This window comes from Leptopilina heterotoma, unplaced genomic scaffold (genome assembly GCF_015476425.1).
Source record: "Leptopilina heterotoma isolate Lh14 unplaced genomic scaffold, ASM1547642v1 Lhet_325, whole genome shotgun sequence".
Taxonomy (NCBI): Eukaryota; Metazoa; Arthropoda; class Insecta; order Hymenoptera; family Figitidae; genus Leptopilina; species Leptopilina heterotoma.
Window position 1 is genome coordinate 953,878 of NW_025111019.1, and position 22,178 is coordinate 976,055.

At 33.3% G+C, this 22,178-nt stretch overlaps 4 protein-coding genes across 4 annotated transcripts; all 4 read left to right on the plus strand.

The window, feature by feature from the left end:
* Positions 1-871: 871 nt before the first annotated feature.
* LOC122504891 (odorant receptor 49b-like) lies at positions 872-1,421 on the plus strand. The gene is made up of 2 exons (XM_043616215.1): positions 872-1,030; positions 1,371-1,421. Exons 1-2 carry the CDS (start codon positions 878-880, stop codon positions 1,419-1,421), a joined length of 204 nt encoding a protein of 67 aa, XP_043472150.1. The 5' UTR covers positions 872-877.
* Positions 1,422-3,259: 1,838 nt separating this feature from the next.
* Positions 3,260-5,476, plus strand: LOC122504892 (odorant receptor 85b-like). The gene is made up of 3 exons (XM_043616216.1): positions 3,260-3,761; positions 4,104-4,209; positions 5,279-5,476. Exons 1-3 carry the CDS (start codon positions 3,277-3,279, stop codon positions 5,474-5,476), a joined length of 789 nt encoding a protein of 262 aa, XP_043472151.1. The 5' UTR covers positions 3,260-3,276.
* A 969-nt stretch (positions 5,477-6,445) lies between these two features.
* LOC122504893 lies at positions 6,446-7,730 on the plus strand. Its single transcript, XM_043616217.1, has 3 exons — positions 6,446-6,455; positions 7,210-7,504; positions 7,612-7,730. Exons 1-3 carry the CDS (start codon positions 6,446-6,448, stop codon positions 7,643-7,645), a joined length of 339 nt encoding a protein of 112 aa, XP_043472152.1. The 3' UTR covers positions 7,646-7,730.
* Positions 7,731-11,107: 3,377 nt separating this feature from the next.
* On the plus strand, positions 11,108-14,098 carry LOC122504894 (odorant receptor 13a-like). The gene is made up of 5 exons (XM_043616218.1): positions 11,108-11,651; positions 11,933-12,038; positions 13,178-13,273; positions 13,611-13,766; positions 14,048-14,098. The coding sequence occupies exons 1-5, from the start codon at positions 11,137-11,139 to the stop codon at positions 14,096-14,098; spliced, it is 924 nt and encodes a 307-aa protein (XP_043472153.1). The 5' UTR covers positions 11,108-11,136.
* Positions 14,099-22,178: the final 8,080 nt, after the last annotated feature.

Below are 22,178 nucleotides of genomic sequence, written 5' to 3' on the forward strand. Positions count from 1 at the left end.
CTGTTAATACGGTCAAGAAATTTATTAAATAATTAAATTCATTTATTAAGTGATTTAGTTAATTTATTAATTGAATTAGTTAATTTATTAATTGATTTAGTTAATTTATTAATTGTATTAGTTAATTTATTAATTGATATAATTATTTAGGGAGAATATATTATTAATTGAATTAATTAATTCATTTAGTTAATTTATTAATTGATTGTAAACTTTTTTTATCATTAACACAGTAATTATAATACCTTTTTATAATTATCCATTCAGAGAGGACAGAAAACAGTAACCTATGTCATTAACTTGATCGGTTGTATTTTTCAACTACTTATTTTCTGCTGGCCACCAAATAATCTAATTCTCGAAGTACCGTGCATAAGTATAAATTATCATTTCTCTAAATTCTCCACTCTCGTTAGATTTATTGCAACTTAGACACTCAAACTGCATTCTCGTATTAAATTTATACCGTTTTACCGATTTCGTAAAATCGGCAAGAACCCTGGTGGCATGTGGACTAACTGAAACGTCCCATTAGGGGTTGTCCATAAACTCCGTAGCTCCATTTTTTGGAAATTAAAGGGCCATCCATAAACCACACAGTCTTTAGAAGGGCCTTCCTTCTAAAATCCATAAACCACATAGTCTTTAGAAGGGTCTTCTCTTCAAAAGAATGGAAGGGAAGAAGAAAGAAGAGAAGGCCCTTCTAAAGACTATGTGGTTTATGGATGGCCTATTAGTAAGAAAAGGATAGACGTATCTCCATCCTTTTCTAACCAATGGGATTTTATGGTTAGTTCACATGCCACCAGGCTCCTTGTCGGATTTAGGTGAATTATCTCAGACTTCACTACTTTTTTAATCTTTCATTTTTCAGAGTATGAACATTGCACTAAGTGCTTATGATTCGCCCTGGTATAATTGGACAAAGAAAGAGAGGAAACTCATTGAAATTATTACATTTCGATCTCAAAGGGCTTCGTACTTGTCGGCGGGAAAGTTCTCCTATATGTCGTTACACGCCTTCTCTTCAGTAAGAATTATCGTTTTAATAAAACTGTTAAATTTTCGAAAAATGTTTTTCTAGGTAGGACCGGGCCCCTACCTATCTACGCCTATGATTTCTAGATTCGGCAAAGGTTCTGGTGACATGTGGACTAACCTTAAAATTCCATTAGTAAGAAAAGGATAGCCATATCGCCGTCTTTTTTTTACTAACCGAATTTTTATGGTTAGTCCACATGCCACCAGGACTTTTGGCACCATTGTAATTCTGAAATTTTTTATTACAAGATAATTACATTAATACTTTATTTAGTATTGTATATATTGTAAGTATTGTAAATTAATAATATCGTTGTATATTATCTCAGATTTTGTCGTCAGCTTTCTCGTTCTTCACTCTTTTACGACGTGTCGTGTAAATATGTATTAATGAGCCGAAAATTATACAAAACATTAAAAGAGTAACATAACATTTTGAATGTTAATTTACATATAATTATTTTTAACATTATTTTCATAACTGTAAAAAGAGTCTTAGTAGTATTAAAACAAGTGCTTCAAATGTGAAACCAAGTTTATATAAAATTTTTTAAAAATCTATATCAAAGTTAGTAAAAAATTCTTACCCCAGTGGCACGTAATGCTTCAGTAACATTGGCAACATTGAGGCAATATTGGTAATGTTGAGGCAGTGTTCTTAATATTGCTGTAATATTACGTGCTACTGGGGTACATATACAGTAAATAATAAAATTTATATACATGAATAATGTAAAATAGATAACAAACATAACCTAAAATTTCTTTGCTCTTTGGGGTTCTCCTCAGTTGCAACGCTGCAACGAAAACTGTATTGTTATTTTATTACATTTCAGTTTACTGCCTACCATTGTCTATATAAAACACTTTGTCTAACATTCTATCTTTCTAATTTCCGTTTAGTCGATTTCATAAGAAATTATATTTTAAATACAATGTTCCGTATAGTTGCGAATATTCGATGAGCAAAAAAATTCTATAGACCATTATTCCGCTATTAATAATTTATTAACCGCAAAGCAACATCGTGTACTCTTCGTGAGAAGCTGAAAAAACTGACGAAAAACATTATTCCACAAAAACTATTCAAGCTGGAAATATATAGATTTACTTTTTCTTTCACGGAAAGCAGAAAAAAAGTTGTAAAAATTTAGTAAAAATTAATAATACAGACTTAGTAGTAGTTCTATTATGTACAATCGTAATTTTATCAGATATTTTCAAATTAACAAAATTTTACTTCAGTTATCTGGTGTTTTTCCATTTTTATCATGTGGATTTTTGGTGAATGGTATTTTTATTATAATGCCTATTTGCACTTGTTTATTTCTTTCACTTCCTGGTTTCTACGTTATGCTTTCTCGTCTGGAAACTACGACCGTCATCGAAGTGTTGGATACTTTTTGTGATCTTATCGAAATGTTAGTGGTTTCGTTTCAAGGTAATTTCATTTTTTTTTTTGGTAAGAATGTAGTACAGGTAAGTGCTTAAATGCTGTCCTTTCTTCAGTTTGTATATATTTTTGAAAACCGAGTCGTATCTCTATCACAATTTTTAGTTCGTGACGAAAATAATTCTTCTTCTTCTTTTTTTCTTCTTCTTTTACTTCTTTTTCTTCCTCTTCTTTTTTTTCTTCTTCTTCCCCTTCTTCTTCTTAAATTAAAATGATAAATAAATTAACAAAAATATCGTGGTTAAATTTATTTATTATTTTAACCACGAACTAAAAAGTATGATAGACATGACGCGGCTTTCAAAAAGATGTAAAAACCGGAAGGTCAGCATATAAGCAGTTACCTGTATACTTTAATCCAATTTCTATTCCTATTCGAATTAGGCTGTGTTCACCTGCTTGCGTTCTCATATACTTTTATCCTTGTCACACTCATTGTACTACACAAAAGGAAGCGTTAAGGCGCAGGCATGTGAATATAGCCTTAGAATTAATGCCCGTCAGCAATAAGACCAAATAGATTGTATAGTTCGCTATCCTAATGCTATAATCAACGCAAACGTATTTGCGACGTTACCTTAGGATCCTATTGCAGAAAGACCTTAATACTAAGGCCTTGTTCACACTACATTCAAACGCAGCCTTTTTCATCGAATAATGCGAGAGAAAAGGACAGAAACATTCGCAAGCATATGAACACAGCTTTACAGTATCTTAAAGTTTCACATACTTGTATTTATTTAGTTCTAGTTCTAGTGCCGAAGAGAAGAAAAATCGTAAACATGGTGAATCTTTGCAATGATTTATGGGAGAATGTAAAAGAGAAAGAAGAAGCACAAGCAGTAAAGGGTTATGCAACAATAGCACTCTATCTAACTTATGGTTTTGCTATAAATGTTTTTTTTGCCCTAATAGGTTTAATAATTCAACCATTATTTTCCCAATTCGTCTACGACACAAATGGAACAATGATAGTCAGCAAGCAATTGCCATATTCAAGTGGAATATTTCATGAGAACGTTAGAATTTTTAATATTTGGTTTCTACTGCAAATTCCAGCTGGACTAATAAGTATTATGCCACTTATTGCAATTGCCACTGCTATACCCTTCTTTGTCTTTCACGCATGTGCCCATTTTAAATTGTTACAATATCAAATTTCTAAATTGAAGTCAGAAAATAGTGGACATAGTGTTGAAGATGGCAAATCACGAAGTACTTTTAAGCAAATAGTGGGAGTCGTCAAGCAGCATCAACGAGTTTTGAAGTAAGAATCTTCGTCAGGTCGATGGAAAGAGTCAGAGTTTGTGTAAGTCCCCTCTTCTTTCTCTATCTAGAGGCGCCTACCACACCCTGGAATCTATACAATAGATGGTTTGCCCATCTAGTTTTAATAGTTCATGGCTAAAAACGCATGGTGACACTATAAACGCCTCAGTGCGCATGCGTTAAGAAAGAGACAAACGAGGGGACGTTAGGACACTAGCTGACTCTTTCTATTCACTTGACGCTTTTTTGAAGCCCTCGCTATTCTTCTATATCTATGTTCCTACCGGAAGTGCAATCCGATACAAACCACTTATTGCTACTACTTATCATAAACTTTCAGTTATGCTGCTGCAGTGGAAGACGTCTTTAGTTCAGTAGTACTTATCCAAACTGTTATGAGTATCACTGCTATCTGTGCATTTGGATTTAATCTCTTGATGGTCACTGTAATGTATCAATTATCATAACCTAAGATAATAATTTGCCTAGATTCGGCAATAGTCCTAGTGTCATGTGGACTAACCATAACATTCCATTAGTAAGAAAAGGATAGACATATTTCCATCTTCTTCTTCCTAATTGTGGTTTTATGGTCAATCCACATGCCACCAGGTCCAGTTCCATTACTAAGAAAAAGACGAAGATACGTCTATCATTTTCTTAATAATTGGATTTTATGGTTAGTCCACATGCCACCAGGACCAATTCCATTAGTAAGAAAAGGATGAAGATACGGCTATCCTTTTCTTACTAATGGGATCTTATGGTCAGTTCACATGACACCAGAACCCTTGCCACATCTAGGTAAATATTGAATTTAACTGTTAATGTTTAATCAATTAATTTGTTAACATTTTTTTATTATTAAAACAATAATAATAATACAATTTTATAATTATCCATTTAGAGAGGGCAGAAAACAGTAATCTACGTCATCTGTTGTATTTGTTGTATTTTTCAACTACTTATTTTCTGCTGGCCACCAAATAATCTAATTCTCGAAGTACCGTGCATAAGTATAATTAACCATTTCTCTAAATTCTTCACTCTCGTTAGATTTATTGCAACTTAGACACTCACACTGCATTCTCGTATTTAATTTATACCGTTTTATCGCTTACGTAAATTCGGCAAGAAACCTGGTGGCATGTGGACTAACTAAAAAGTCCCATTAGGGGTTGTCCATAAACTCCGTGGCTCCATTTTTTGGAAAGTAAAGGGCCATCCATAAACCACACAGTCTTTAGAAAGGCGTTCCTTCTAAAATCCATAAACCACATAGTCTTTAGAAGGGCCTTCCCTTCTAAAGAATGGAAGGAAAGAAGAAAGAAGGGAAGGCCCTTCTAAAGACTATGTGGTTTATGGATGTCCTATTAGTTAGAAAAGGATAAAGGTATCTCCATCCTTTTCTAACCAATAAGATTTTATGGTTAGTTCACATGCCACCAAGACCCTTGCCGGATGTAGGTGAGTTATTTTAGATCTCACTACTTTGTTAAATGTTTCATTTTTCAGAGTATGAACATTGCACAATGTGCTTATGATTCTTCTTGGTATAATTGGACAAAGAGAGAGAGGAAACTCATCGAAATTATTACACTTCGATCTCAAAGGGCTGCGTACTTGTCGGCGGGAAAGTTCTCCTACATGTCCTTAAACGCCTTCTCCTCAGTAAGAATTATTAGTGTTAATATAACTGCAAGAAAATTATGACTAGACTTCAGGTTTTCCTTGCCTGGTAGTCAGTAGGTCAGCAGTTCTGATGTCATGTGGACTGAGCATAAAATTCCATTAGTAAGAAAGGGATAGACGTATCTTTGTCCTTTTTCTACCAATGGGATTTTTTAGTTAGTCCACATACCACCAGAATTTACCACCAGGAGGATTATCGGTCGAGGAACCTTTGGTGGTTCTGGTGACCCTTACCTTTTCTTTACCCTTTCCCTTCACAAGGCCCCTAGGCCTTGTGACCCCTTAAGTTTTAGGGGAATCACCTTAGTTTTCGCCATTGACTCCGAGTTAACAATGGTCCAATCGTCGATAATATTCCGTTGGATCTAAATCATAATTAACGCGGAGTTAATTTGAGGCGAACCGCATGCACTACTGAAAGTAATAAAAGGATAAAAGACTCCCACCGAACTGCATAAAAAATCCGAATCATTTGTCAGAACTTGGCCTAGAAAGAAAGTAACGGAGTTGAAAATAATTACAGGAATCACTTACCGACAATTATCGACATTCTTATGATAACAATAAACCCCCTTTATACAGTCGGGAAAAATAAGCAAATTCTTCCTGCTATAAATACTGCTACTACTGCTGTCAAATTTCCCCTCTATTGTTCTGACAGTTGCCAGTGCCTAAAGTCATTTAAGAAGAAATTTCCCCCGAGTAAAATACTAATTTCCGAGTATATCCCCTTAACCGATTTCGATCCGTTTCACCTAAAATTATATTTTAGGAAGACGTTGACCACTGAATAGTTGATGACCATAAAAAAAATTCTATAGCCTGCGGTTCTGGTTAGATAATAAAAGATGTTTAATAAATTAGTGCCTAGAGAAAGTGTATATACTTAGTAGAAGGTACTCTAGAAAACATTCAGCAAAAAATATTCCCAGACAATTTTTTTCGGACTTAAGTTTCTTCTAAACGTTAACATATTGCCACAGAACTAGAATGTACAATCGTAATTTTCTACAATACTTTCGGATTAACAAATTTTTTCTTCAAGTCGGTGGTGTTTTACCATTTTTCTCTTTAGGATTTGTGTTCAATGGTATTTTTATAATAATGCCGATTTTTGGCAGTTTATTCTTGACAATTCCCGGTTTCTATATAATTATAACTCGTTTAAAACTGATGCCCACCACGAAAGTTTTGAATATCTTTTGTAATCTGATTGAAATTTTAGTTGTTGTTTTTAAAGGTATTGGAAACTAAATTGGATTCTCGAAAACTAAATACTGTGACGTGTGGCAAAAAAGGGGCCTAAGAAGCAAAAAAAGTTTTAGGGTTAATAAAAGAATAAAGAATTCTTTTTTAATTTTCTAAAAGGAAAAGTAATTTTTAATGTTTTCTGTATCGTAAAGAATTAAAACAGTAAAGGACGCGGATCTGTATAAGCCTTAAAGATAAAAGAAGCGTCAGGTCGTTAGAAAAAGACAGAGTGTACATAACGTCCCCTCTAGAGACGCATGCGCCTGCTTCTTAAGGCCTTTTCTTCGCGACGCTTTTTAGGCTGTGTCCACAACAAATTCTTTATGCCCCTACGTTGACCATAACAAAAATCTCTTTTAATTTTACGTTCAACATAAGGGACACAAAGATCCTATTTTGGACACAGCCTTACATAACCCAAACAGTAAAACATTTAACCAAAAGAAAGAATAGCGTTTTAAAATTACTTTTTTACTATTTTTGTAACTAACTTTTGATTCTAGTGTTAGTACTTTTGCCAAAGAGAAGAAAATTCATAAATTTAGTCAGCCTCTGCAATGATTTATGGGAGAATGTAAAAGACAAGGCCGAGGGTGAAGTAGTGAAGGGTTATGCCAAAATAGCATTGTACCTTACTTACGGTTTCGCTATTAATGTCTTCTTAGCTCTACTAGGTCTATTAGTACAACCATTGTTTGCCGAATTCATTTACGACACAAATGGAACAATGATAGTCAGCAAGGAACTGCCATATTCCACTGGAACATTTCACGAAAAGGTTACAACTTTTTATATTTGGTATGCTCTTCAAATTCCAGCCGGTGTGATAAGTATTCTCACAATTATTGGAATTGATACAGCTGTTGCTTTCTTTGTTTTTCACGCATGCGCCCACTTCAAATTAGTACAATTTCGACTGTCGAATTTAAAACCCATTAATGGAGGGCATATGAGGAATTTTAATTCGGATAATAGTACTTTTGGTGAAATAGTGGAAATTGTGAAGCAACATCAAAGTGTTTTGAAGTAAGAGTCTAAATAATTTTGTGATTGGTCCGATTATAGAAATAAAGATGTAAGAATAAAGGAGGCTAAACTGCTGTTCAAATTAAAAACTTAGTAACCGCATTAACCGTAAGCAGAGCTTAATTTATTTTCTTTTGAATGGCTCAATGCGGTTACTAGGTTTTTACTTCGGATAGCAGATGCGTCCCCCGGTGGCGTGTGGACTGAGCATAAAGTCCCATTAGTAAGAAAAGGACGAAGATACGTCTATCCTTGTCTTACTAATGGGATTCTTTATAGTCAGTCCACATGTCACTAGGACGCATGCCGGATCTAGGTGAATTATCCTAGTCTATGGTTATAAATCGTGCCTTTAAACGCTTCCATGTTATTTCATAGAGCTTAAGTTAGATTTCAGTAACCTAACAAAACTTGTAATGTTTTAATTTATTTTCCGACGGTAGTTATTCATCAGCAGTGGAAGACGTCTTTAATTCAGTCGTTCTGGTACAAACTATTTTGAGTATCTCAGCTATTTGTGGATTTGGTTTTACTTTTCTGATGATTGACGTAATGTACCCAAACATTTACAAACAGTGACTACGAAATCGTACTTTACAGTGTTGCGCAGGAATGCCTTCCATGAGCGGGAGACGTTCGTCCGAGGAAGGCATTCCTGCACAATTCTATGCTAGTCACTAAGTAATTTTGTTCTAATTGTTTTATTCAGGGAGGACAAAATACTGCGACCTATGCTCTTCATTTCACTGGTGGGGTTTTTCAACTTCTTATTTTCTGTTGGCCACCGAATAATCTACTTAATGAAGTAAGGTTCCCAAAGAAGAGCAAAGAATTGAAAACAAAAATTTACAGTTTAATCTCAAAAATGCCGTTTGCCTTGAAGTTGATCCTAAACAATGGAGTCAAGAGTAATGTTATGTATCAGAAATGAAACTAAACATAACATTAATTTATTTTTTTAATTTGTCCGACATCGGTGATCCAATACCTGATTTATTCACAGAGTGATACTCTGATTTCAAGAAACAGGTTTTAAGAAAGAGTAACTGTTTAATTAAAGTTATATTATTAAAGTTTTTATTTGAATCCTTTACAATTAGAGTGAGAGAGAAAGAGTAGATCCAAATGTCATGTCTTCAGGGATACTATAAAAATTATTATTAGAGACGTAGACTCAAACAGGCGATATTTCGTACAGTGTGTGGTCGAAGAAGTGACGTCGTCTAGCGTAGACAGAGAAGGCAATAGATTTTCCTTGAAATGTTTTCGGGCCAGCCACAGTGAAAGGTCCGGAGTCCAGGTGTCAAATTATTGATTTGACGTTGAAGTCGAAATAATGCAGTCCTCGGAAAAATAGAGATGTTTCTCGCAGTAGAAATTATCTCGTTGATTGAACTTGACTTAGACGAGACTTGAAGAATACACTTGGTACTTGAAGAGATTTTTGGACTTGGAGACGAAGAATAAACTCGACGACAATATACAACTTATTAACTTGGTCGCGGATTCTGGACTGATACGAAGATCGCGGGTTTCTGATTTGAGGGTGACTTCTTAACTTGGTGGCGATTTCTGGACTGGCAAATTCGGCAAGGGTGCCTCCTTTTATGCTATTCCCTTGTAAAGGGAATTGACATCACACAAGGGGGTAGTAAAAATTTTACGATTGTATATGATCATTATGGTAATCACATCCGCTAACTTTTGATTCGTGCAAACATTTGGAACAATATAGTCTTAGATTTCAAAGGAACAAAGGATTCAGTTATTTTCAACTTTTACAAAATGTTTTTAAATATAATATAAAAACGTCGTGATTACGTGACAGTAAATTCATTAGGAGCAACTTCAAGGCAAACGGAATTTGTAGCTTACGCTTCTACATACCTCTATTTTTTCTGATCGCACCTAAGATAATTCATCTAGATCCGGTAGGGGTCCTGGTGGCATGTGGACTAATCATAAAATCCCATTGGTTAAAAAAGGATGGAGATACGTTTATCCTTTTCTAACTAATAGGACATCCATAAACCACATAGTCTCTAGAGAGGCAGAGGTCATAATTTCCAAAAAATGGCCCCGGTGGCATGTGGACTAAGCAATAGACACATTAGTAAGAAAAGGACAGACATATCTCGATTCTTGTCTTACTAATGGAATTTTATGGTTAGTCCACATGCCACCAGGACCCTTGCCGAATATAGGTGAACCATCTTAGATCTCACTTTTTTTTACTTCTTTCTTTGTTGTTGTACTTCCTTTCTGTCTCCATAATCTTAGAGTGCGGAATCCAAAGTATCTGTAAGATTTCCCAAAAGTCCCAGTGCAGAAAAAAATTAAATAAAATAAAAGCGTACAAACATCAGCGTTTCATCCACCTCTGGCTTCTTTGTTTAGAATCCGATGTTCGATTTTTGGCTTTCTTTTAATTTTATTCCTTTAGCAGAAGTAAAATTTCATCTCACAGCCAAACGTTCACTTCAAAGTATGCCTCTTCGATAAATATTCATTATTAGATCGTATCCTAGAAATTATACATTTTTCTTTTAGATATAGAATTGCATATTCGATTCGGAACATACAAAAAAATTCTATAGCTACGCCGACGATATTGTAGCAACGCTTAATAATTAAGGACGCAGAGAGTATATACTGTGACCAGGAAAAGGCAAAAAAAAATTCCCTTCGGCAATTATTTTTGCATCTAATTAAATATAAATTTACTTTCCCCCCCAGAAAGCTCTCGAGTTTAATTCTTATTTTTCCAAGCAGTAGAATTTTTTATTCAGTGAAAGAAAAATTCACTAAAAGTGAATAAAGTATATAGTAAAGTAGTCTAGAAGAATATTCCCTCAAAGTAGTATTATTATAATGTACAATCGTAATTTTAACAAATATTTTCGTATTAACAAATTTTTCCTCCAGTTTGGCGGTGTTTTACCATTTCTATCATGGGGCTTTGTGGTCAATGCTGTATTTATGATTTTGCCTATTTGTACCTGTCTATTTTTGACTCTTCCCGGATTCTATATAATGATATCTCATTTAAAAGTCATTGATGCCACGGAACTTTTGAGTATTTTTTGTGATTTGATCGAAATTTTAGTGGTTGCTTTTCAAGGTGTGTTTTAATTAATATATTTATTGTTTGGCCACCGCAGTTAAGGGGTTAATGGACAATAAATAGAAGCGTAAAGTCGATAGAAAGAGACAGAGAGTGTGCGTACCGTCCCCTCTTCTTTCTCTCGTTCTAGTGACGCATACGTATGAACGAAGCATAACTAGTCGTTATGGTAACGTACAAGAGTGAGAGAGATAGACGAATCGTCTATCTCTCTCACTCTTGTACGTTGCCATAGCAACCTGTGACCACACCCCAATCATCATATTTTCAAATTCTAGTAATGTTGCTAATTCCAAAAAGAAAAAAACTCGTTAAATTGATAAACCATCTGAATGACTTGTGGGGAAACGTAAAAGACAAAGAGGAAGCGGAAGTAGTAATGGGCTATGCTACCGTCGCATTGTACCTAACTAATGGTTTTTCTGTAAACGTATTTTTTGCCCTACTTGGTCTACTGGTACAACCATTGTTTTCCGAATTTGTTTACGACACAAACGGAACGATAATAATCAGCAAGCAATTACCATATTCAAGTGGAATACATTACGAGGACGTTAGAATTTTTAATATTTGGTATATGCTGCAAATACCAGCCGGTGTGATAAGTATTATTCCGATTATTGGAATTGATACGGCTGTTGCATTCTTTGTCTTTCACGCATGCGCTCATTTTAAGTTGTTACAATACCAAATATCGAAATTAAAACCCATTAATAGTAGGAATTGTTTGAAAAATGATGATGAAACTTTTGAGGATATAGTGAGAGTTATAAAGTTGCATCAACAAGTATTGAAGTAAGGATTTATTGAGAGTAGTAGAATAGTTCTACCGTCCCCTCTTCTTTCCTTGTCTAATAACGCCTGCGCAGTCAAACAGGGGTTCCCAGGGGCGCTAGTGCCCCTTGTTCACTTACTATCACAAGGTTTAAGCCTGTTTCACACTGCTGACGAATGCAGAGAGTTACCAATAATTAGACAAGGAAAGAAGAGGGGACAATAGAAACTACTTGTCTCTTTCTACCGAGCTGATGTAGTATTTACTTCTAATACTGTTTTCGATTATTTCTAAACTTTAGCTATTCATCAGCAGTGGAAGATGTCTTTAGTTCAGTCGTACTTTTGCAGACTATTTTGAGTATAACCGCCATCTGTGGATTTGGCTTCAATTTTCTAATGGTTGATGTAATCTGTCAAATTTACTATACGATTTTTTGGGGACGCATGATTATTCCCCAAATGTCATTTTTCCGAAATGTCATTTTACCGAACTGCACTTTTGCGAATACTCATTTTTGCGAAAAGCCATTTTTGCGAAATGTCATTTTTACGAATAGTAATTTTTGCGAAAAGCCATTTTTGCGAATAGTAATTTTTGCGAATTGTCATTTTTGCGAATCGCTATTTTTACGAATTGTCACTTTTGCGAATTGACATTTTTACGAATCGACATTTTTACGAATTGTCACTTTTGCGAATCACATTTTTACGAAATGTCATTTTTGCGAATAGCCATTTTTGCGAAAAGTAATTTTTACGAATTGTTGTTTTTGCGAATTGTCAATTTTGCGAAAAGCTATTTTTGCGAATTGTCATTTTTGCGAAATATCATTTTTGAGAAATGTCATTTATGCGAATTGTCACTTTTGCGAATCGCCATTTTTACGAATTGTCACTTTTCCGAAAAGTCATTTTTGCGAATTGTCATTTTTGCGAAAAATACAATAGTGAATCTATATATACCTACAAGTTTACTATTGTATTTTTCGCAAAAATGACAATTCGCCAAAATGACTTTTCGGAAAAGTGACAATTCGTAAAAATGGCGATTCGCAAAAGTGACAATTCGCATAAATGACATTTCTCAAAAATGAAATTTCGCAAAAATGACAATTCGCAAAAATAGCTTTTCGCAAAAATGACAATTCGCAAAAACGACAATTCGTAAAAATTACTTTTCGCAAAAATGGCTATTCGCAAAAATGACATTTCGTAAAAATATCGATTCGCAAAAGTGACAATTCGTAAAAATGGCGATTCGTAAAAATGTCAATTCGCAAAAGTGACAATTCGTAAAAATGGCGATTCGCAAAAATGACAATTCGCAAAAATTACTATTCGCAAAAATGGCTTTTCGCAAAAATTACTATTCGTAAACATGACATTTCGCAAAAATGGCTTTTCGCAAAAATGACTATTCGCAAAAGTGCAGTTCGGTAAAATGACATTTCGGAAAAATGACATTTGGGGAATAATCATGCGTCCCGATTTTTTGGTATTTGTACTATTCATAGTGACATTCAAAGCACTATTTTTCGATTTAGGGAGGACATAATACCGCAACCTATGCTGTTCACTTGATTGGGGGTATTTTTCAACTTCTGATTTTCTGTTGGCCTCCGAATTGTCTACTTCTTGAAGTAATAAGTATAATTAGGCCGAATCTTTCTTTTCCTAATTAGGGGTCTTTCATAAACTACGTGGTAAACAGATTAAAACCCCAAACATCGAATGACTACGTGGTTGTGAACGACCCCATAGAATTCACGTGAATTCTAAAGGTGCTCTCACATGTCACGTATTAACCTAAGCACAATAGGTTTGCAAAAAACATTCGCGATCACATAAGATTTAGGCTATGTACACAATGGGTTATAAAAGAGTATAATATTTAGGCTATGTCCACAATGGCTTAGAAAAGAGTATGGACAGAGCCTTAGTTTGAAACAGAGATGAATCTGTATACTTTTATTGCAGAGTATGAATATCGGATTAAGTGCCTATGATTCACCCTGGTACGGTTGGACGAAAAAAGAAAGAAAACTGATAGAAATTATTACCTTTCGATCGCAGAGAGCGGCGTATTTATCGTCCGGAAAGTTTGCTTACATGTCCCTGCAGGCTTTCACATCAGTAAGCAGTTGCCTTATAAACTCCTTTCGCACTGTAATTAGAAAGCAGAAACAATATTTTATCCATTACTTTCAGTGGAGCGGTACCCCATTTTAGAATATTTATTTTTTATATTTCTTTTGGTATAAATTCTTACTGTATGAAAGCACCATTATAATTCTAAAATATTTTATTTACAAGTTAATAATTAACACTAATCCATTATTTTATATTGTAAATATATTATAAATATTGTAAATATTGTAAATTAATAATGTATATATTGTTGTATATTATCTCAGATATTGTCGTCAGCTTTTTCGTTCTTCACTCTTTTACGACGTGTCGTGTAAATATGTATTAATGAGCCAAAAATTATACAAAACATTAAAAGAGTAATATAAAATTTTATTTATTAAATTTCATCAAATTATTATTTAACTTTATTTTCATTATAAAAAAAATGTCGAGTAGTATTAAAAGTAAATAGTGCTTCAAGTGCAAAACCAAGTTTTTATAAAATTTTTCTAAAAATACATACCAAAAGATTAGAAAAGAAGGAAAAAAACATTTTCTCTATACTGTTATTGTTATTACTATATGTATTTTAATAAAAAAAATTTTCAAAAATTAAATGCGTATAACATTTTTTTATCGTATCATTATATATTAAGATCAGTCAGAAAATGTTCCCATTTTTAATCAATTAAGGAGCATTCAGACCTCTGCAGACTTCCTGCCTGCGCAGGCAGAAGATCGTTCCGGCTCTGACTTCAAATGGCCATAACTTTCTAAGCATGCAAGATATTAAGTTCCGGTTGGTACCAAAATGAAGCTTGACTCTTTCCCTAACTTTCATCTCATTATGAGTATCAGCTAGGATAAAAATTTCAGAATGTTTTTTATGATTTTAGAAATTTGATATTCTCAACATGTAACCTGGGTCTAACTTCAAATAACCATAAGTTTTCTTGTATCCAAGATATCAAGTTTCAGTTGGTACCAAAATAAAGCTTGACTCTTTCCTTAACTTTCATCTTATTACGAGTATAGGCTAGCATAAAAATTTAATAGTGTTTCTTATGATTTTAGAAATTTTGATATTTTCAACATGTAACCTGGCTCTGAATTCAAATGACCACAAGTTTTCTTGTATGTAAGATATCAAGTTCCGGTTGGTACCAAAATGAAGCTTGACTCTTTCCCAAACTTTCATCTAATTACGAGTATAGGCTAGCATAAAAATTTAATAGTGTTTTTTATGATTTTAAAAATTTGATATTTTCAACATGTAACCTGGCTTTGACTTCAAATGGCCATTAGTTTTCTTGTGTGCAAGATATCAAGTTCCGGTTGGTACCAAAATGAAGCTTGACTCTTTCCATAACTTTCATCTCATTACGAGTATAGGCTAGCATAAAAATTTAATAGTGTTTTTAATGATTTTAGAAATTTAATACTTTCAACATGTAACGTGGCTCTGACTTCAAATGGCCATAAGTTTTCTTGTGTGCAAGATATCAACTTCCGGTTGGTACCAAAATGAAGCTTGACTCTTTCTTTAACTTTCATCTCATTACGAGTATAGGCTAGGATAAAAATTTAATAGTGTTTTTTATGATTTTAGAAATTTAATACTTTCAACATGTAACGTGGCTCTGACTTCAAATGGCCATAAGTTTTCTTGTGTGCAAGATATCAACTTCCGGTTGGTACCAAAATGAAGCTTGACTCTTTCTTTAACTTTCATCTCATTACGAGTATAGGCTAGCATAAAAATTTAATAGTGTTTTTTATGATTTTAAAAATTTGATATTTTCAACATGTAACCTGGCTTTGACTTCAAATGGCCATTAGTTTTCTTGTGTGCAAGATATCAAGTTCCGGTTGGTACCAAAATGAAGCTTGACTCTTTCCATAACTTTCATCTCATTACGAGTATAGGCTAGCATAAAAATTTAATAGTGTTTTTAATGATTTTAGAAATTTAATACTTTTAACATGTAACGTGGCTCTGACTTCAAATGGCCATTAGTTTTCTTGTGTGCAAGATATCAAGTTCAGGTTGGTACCAAAATGAAGCTTGACTCTTTCCATAACTTTCATCTCATTACGAGTATAGGCTAGCATAAAAATTTAATAGTGTTTTTAATGATTTTAGAAATTTAATACTTTTAACATGTAACGTGGCTCTGACTTCAAATGGCCATTAGTTTTCTTGTGTGCAAGATATCAAGTTCCGGTTGGTACCAAAATGAAGCTTGACTCTTTCCCGAACTTTTATCTAATTACGAGTATAGGCTAGCATAATAATATAGTGTTTTTTATGATTTTAAAAATTTGATATTTTCAACATGTAACCTGGGTCTGACTTCAAATGACCATAAGTTTTCTTGTATGCAAGATATCAAGTTTCGGTTGGTACCAAAATGAAGCTTGACTCTTTCCATAACTTTCATCTCATTACGAGTATAGGCTAGCATAACAATTTATTAGTGTTTTTAATGATTTTAGAAATTTAATACTTTCAACATGTGACGTGGCTCTGACTTCAAATGGCCATAAGTTTTCTTGTGTGCAAGATATCAACTTCCAGTTGGTACCAAAATAAAGCTTGACTCTTTCCTTAACTTGCATCTCATTACGAGTATAGGCTAGCATAAAAATTTAATAGTGTTTTTTATGATTTTAAAAATTTGATATTTTCAACATGTAACCTGGCTTTGACTTCAAATGGCCATTAGTTTTCTTGTGTGCAAGATATCAAGTTCCGGTTGGTACCAAAATGAAGCTTGACTCTTTCCATAACTTTCATCTCATTACGAGTATAGGCTAGCATAAAAATTTAATAGTGTTTTTAATGATTTTAGAAATTTAATACTTTTAACATGTAACGTGGCTCTGACTTCAAATGGCCATTAGTTTTCTTGTGTGCAAGATATCAAGTTCAGGTTGGTACCAAAATGAAGCTTGACTCTTTCCATAACTTTCATCTCATTACGAGTATAGGCTAGCATAACAATTTATTAGTGTTTTTAATGATTTTAGAAATTTAATACTTTCAACATGTAACGTGGCTCTGACTTCAAATGGCCATAAGTTTTCTTGTGTGCAAGATATCAACTTCCAGTTGGTACCAAAATAAAGCTTGACTCTTTCCTTAACTTTCATCTCATTACGAGTATAGGCTAGCATAAAAATTTAATAGTGTTTTTTATGATTTTAAAAATTTGATACTTTCAACATGTAACGTGGCTCTGACTTCAAATGGCCATTAGTTTTCTTGTGTGCAAGATATCAAGTTCCGGTTGGTACCAAAATGAAGCTTGACTCTTTCCCGAACTTTTATCTAATTACGAGTATAGGCTAGCATAATAATATAGTGTTTTTTATGATTTTAAAAATTTGATAATTTCAACATGTAACCTGGGTCTGACTTCAAATGACCATAAGTTTTCTTGTATGCAAGATATCAAGTTTCGGTTGGTACCAAAATGAAGCTTGACTCTTTCCATAACTTTCATCTCATTACGAGTATAGGCTAGCATAACAATTTATTAGTGTTTTTAATGATTTTAGAAATTTAATACTTTCAACATGTGACGTGGCTCTGACTTCAAATGGCCATAAGTTTTCTTGTGTGCAAGATATCAACTTCCAGTTGGTACCAAAATAAAGCTTGACTCTTTCCTTAACTTGCATCTCATTACGAGTATAGGCTAGCATAAAAATTTAATAGTGTTTTTTATGATTTTAAAAATTTGATACTTTCAACATGTAACCTGGCTTTGACTTCAAATGGCCATTAGTTTTCTTGTGTGCAAGATATCAAGTTCCGGTTGGTACCAAAATGAAGCTTGACTCTTTCCCGAACTTTTATCTAATTACGAGTATAGGCTAGCATAATAATATAGTGTTTTTTATGATTTTAAAAATTTGATATTTTCAACATGTAACCTGGGTCTGACTTCAAATGGCCATAAGTTTTCTTGTGTGCAAGATATCAACTTCCGGTTGGTACCAAAATGAAGCTTGACTCTTTCCATAACTTTCATCTCATTACGAGTATAGGCTAGCATAAAAATTTAATAGTGTTTTTAATGATTTTAGAAATTTAATACTTTCAACATGTAACGTGGCTCTGACTTCAAATGGCCATAAGTTTTCTTGTGTGCAAGATATCAAGTTCCGGTTGGTACCAAAATGAAGCTTGACTCTTTCCATAACTTTCATCTCATTACGAGTATAGGCTAGCATAAAAATTTAATAGTGTTTTTAATGATTTTAGAAATTTAATACTTTCAACATGTAACGTGGCTCTGACTTCAAATGGCCATAAGTTTTCTTGTGTGCAAGATATCAACTTCCGGTTGGTACCAAAATGAAGCTTGACTCTTTCTTTAACTTTCATCTTATTACGAGTATAGGCTAGCATAAAAATTTAATAGTGTTTTTAATGATTTTAGAAATTTAATACTTTCAACATGTAACGTGGCTCTGACTTCAAATGGCCATAAGTTTTCTTGTGTGCAAGATATCAACTTCCGGTTGGTACCAAAATGAAGCTTGACTCTTTCTTTAACTTTCATCTCATTACGAGTATAGGCTAGCATAAAAATTTAATAGTGTTTTTTATGATTTTAAAAATTTGATACTTTCAACATGTAACGTGGCTCTGACTTCAAATGGCCATTAGTTTTCTTGTGTGCAAGATATCAAGTTCCGGTTGGTACCAAAATGAAGCTTGACTCTTTCTTTAACTTTCATCTTATTACGAGTATAGGCTAGCATAAAAATTTAATAGTGTTTTTAATGATTTTAGAAATTTAATACTTTCAACATGTAACGTGGCTCTGACTTCAAATGGCCATAAGTTTTCTTGTGTGCAAGATATCAACTTCCGGTTGGTACCAAAATGAAGCTTGACTCTTTCTTTAACTTTCATCTCATTACGAGTATAGGCTAGCATAAAAATTTAATAGTGTTTTTTATGATTTTAAAAATTTGATATTTTCAACATGTAACCTGGCTTTGACTTCAAATGGCCATTAGTTTTCTTGTGTGCAAGATATCAAGTTCCGGTTGGTACCAAAATGAAGCTTGACTCTTTCCATAACTTTCATCTCATTACGAGTATAGGCTAGCATAAAAATTTAATAGTGTTTTTAATGATTTTAGAAATTTAATACTTTTAACATGTAACGTGGCTCTGACTTCAAATGGCCATTAGTTTTCTTGTGTGCAAGATATCAAGTTCCGGTTGGTACCAAAATGAAGCTTGACTCTTTCCATAACTTTCATCTCATTACGAGTATAGGCTAGCATAACAATTTATTAGTGTTTTTAATGATTTTAGAAATTTAATACTTTCAACATGTAACGTGGCTCTGACTTCAAATGGCCATAAGTTTTCTTGTGTGCAAGATATCAACTTCCAGTTGGTACCAAAATAAAGCTTGACTCTTTCCTTAACTTTCATCTCATTACGAGTATAGGCTAGCATAAAAATTTAATAGTGTTTTTTATGATTTTAAAAATTTGATACTTTCAACATGTAACGTGGCTCTGACTTCAAATGGCCATTAGTTTTCTTGTGTGCAAGATATCAAGTTCCGGTTGGTACCAAAATGAAGCTTGACTCTTTCCCGAACTTTTATCTAATTACGAGTATAGGCTAGCATAATAATATAGTGTTTTTTATGATTTTAAAAATTTGATATTTTCAACATGTAACCTGGGTCTGACTTCAAATGACCATAAGTTTTCTTGTATGCAAGATATCAAGTTTCGGTTGGTACCAAAATGAAGCTTGACTCTTTCCATAACTTTCATCTCATTACGAGTATAGGCTAGCATAACAATTTATTAGTGTTTTTAATGATTTTAGAAATTTAATACTTTCAACATGTGACGTGGCTCTGACTTCAAATGGCCATAAGTTTTCTTGTGTGCAAGATATCAACTTCCAGTTGGTACCAAAATAAAGCTTGACTCTTTCCTTAACTTGCATCTCATTACGAGTATAGGCTAGCATAAAAATTTAATAGTGTTTTTTATGATTTTAAAAATTTGATACTTTCAACATGTAACGTGGCTCTGACTTCAAATGGCCATTAGTTTTCTTGTGTGCAAGATATCAAGTTCCGGTTGGTACCAAAATGAAGCTTGACTCTTTCCCGAACTTTTATCTAATTACGAGTATAGGCTAGCATAATAATATAGTGTTTTTTATGATTTTAAAAATTTGATATTTTCAACATGTAACCTGGGTCTGACTTCAAATGGCCATAAGTTTTCTTGTGTGCAAGATATCAACTTCCGGTTGGTACCAAAATGAAGCTTGACTCTTTCCATAACTTTCATCTCATTACGAGTATAGGCTAGCATAAAAATTTAATAGTGTTTTTAATGATTTTAGAAATTTAATACTTTCAACATGTAACGTGGCTCTGACTTCAAATGGCCATAAGTTTTCTTGTGTGCAAGATATCAAGTTCCGGTTGGTACCAAAATGAAGCTTGACTCTTTCCATAACTTTCATCTCATTACGAGTATAGGCTAGCATAAAAATTTAATAGTGTTTTTAATGATTTTAGAAATTTAATACTTTCAACATGTAACGTGGCTCTGACTTCAAATGGCCATAAGTTTTCTTGTGTGCAAGATATCAACTTCCGGTTGGTACCAAAATGAAGCTTGACTCTTTCTTTAACTTTCATCTTATTACGAGTATAGGCTAGCATAAAAATTTAATAGTGTTTTTAATGATTTTAGAAATTTAATACTTTCAACATGTAACGTGGCTTTGACTTCAAATGGCCATAAGTTTTCTTGTGTGCAAGATATCAACTTCCGGTTGGTACCAAAATGAAGCTTGACTCTTTCTTTAACTTTCATCTCATTACGAGTATAGGCTAGCATAAAAATTTAATAGTGTTTTTTATGATTTTAAAAATTTGATACTTTCAACATGTAACGTGGCTCTGACTTCAAATGGCCATTAGTTTTCTTGTGTGCAAGATATCAAGTTCCGGTTGGTACCAAAATGAAGCTTGACTCTTTCTTTAACTTTCATCTTATTACGAGTATAGGCTAGCATAAAAATTTAATAGTGTTTTTAATGATTTTAGAAATTTAATACTTTCAACATGTAACGTGGCTCTGACTTCAAATGGCCATAAGTTTTCTTGTGTGCAAGATATCAACTTCCGGTTGGTACCAAAATGAAGCTTGACTCTTTCTTTAACTTTCATCTCATTACGAGTATAGGCTAGCATAAAAATTTAATAGTGTTTTTTATGATTTTAAAAATTTGATATTTTCAACATGTAACCTGGCTTTGACTTCAAATGGCCATTAGTTTTCTTGTGTGCAAGATATCAAGTTCCGGTTGGTACCAAAATGAAGCTTGACTCTTTCCCAAACTTTCATCTAATTACGAGTATAGGCTAGCATAAAAATTTAATAGTGTTTTTTATGATTTTAAAAATTTGATATTTTCAACATGTAACCTGGCTTTGACTTCAAATGGCCATTAGTTTTCTTGTGTGCAAGATATCAAGTTCCGGTTGGTACCAAAATGAAGCTTGACTCTTTCCATAACTTTCATCTCATTACGAGTATAGGCTAGCATAAAAATTTAATAGTGTTTTTAATGATTTTAGAAATTTAATACTTTCAACATGTAACGTGGCTCTGACTTCAAATGGCCATAAGTTTTCTTGTGTGCAAGATATCAACTTCCGGATGGTACCAAAATGAAGCTTGACTCTTTCTTTAACTTTCATCTCATTACGAGTATAGGCTAGCATAAAAATTTAATAGTGTTTTTAATGATTTTAGAAATTTAATACTTTCAACATGTAACGTGGCTCTGACTTCAAATGGCCATAAGTTTTCTTGTGTGCAAGATATCAACTTCCGGTTGGTACCAAAATGAAGCTTGACTCTTTCTTTAACTTTCATCTCATTACGAGTATAGGCTAGCATAAAAATTTAATAGTGTTTTTTATGATTTTAGAAATTTAATACTTTCAACATGTAACGTGGCTCTGACTTCAAATGGCCATAAGTTTTCTTGTGTGCAAGATATCAACTTCCGGTTGGTACCAAAATGAAGCTTGACTCTTTCTTTAACTTTCATCTCATTACGAGTATAGGCTAGCATAAAAATTTAATAGTGTTTTTTATGATTTTAAAAATTTGATATTTTCAACATGTAACGTGGCTCTGACTTCAAATAACCATAAGTTTTCTTGTATCCAAGATATCAAGTTTCAGTTGGTACCAAAATAAAGCTTGACTCTTTCCTTAACTTTCATCTTATTACGAGTATAGGCTAGCATAAAAATTTAATAGTGTTTCTTATGATTTTAGAAATTTTGATATTTTCAACATGTAACCTGGCTCTGAATTCAAATGACCACAAGTTTT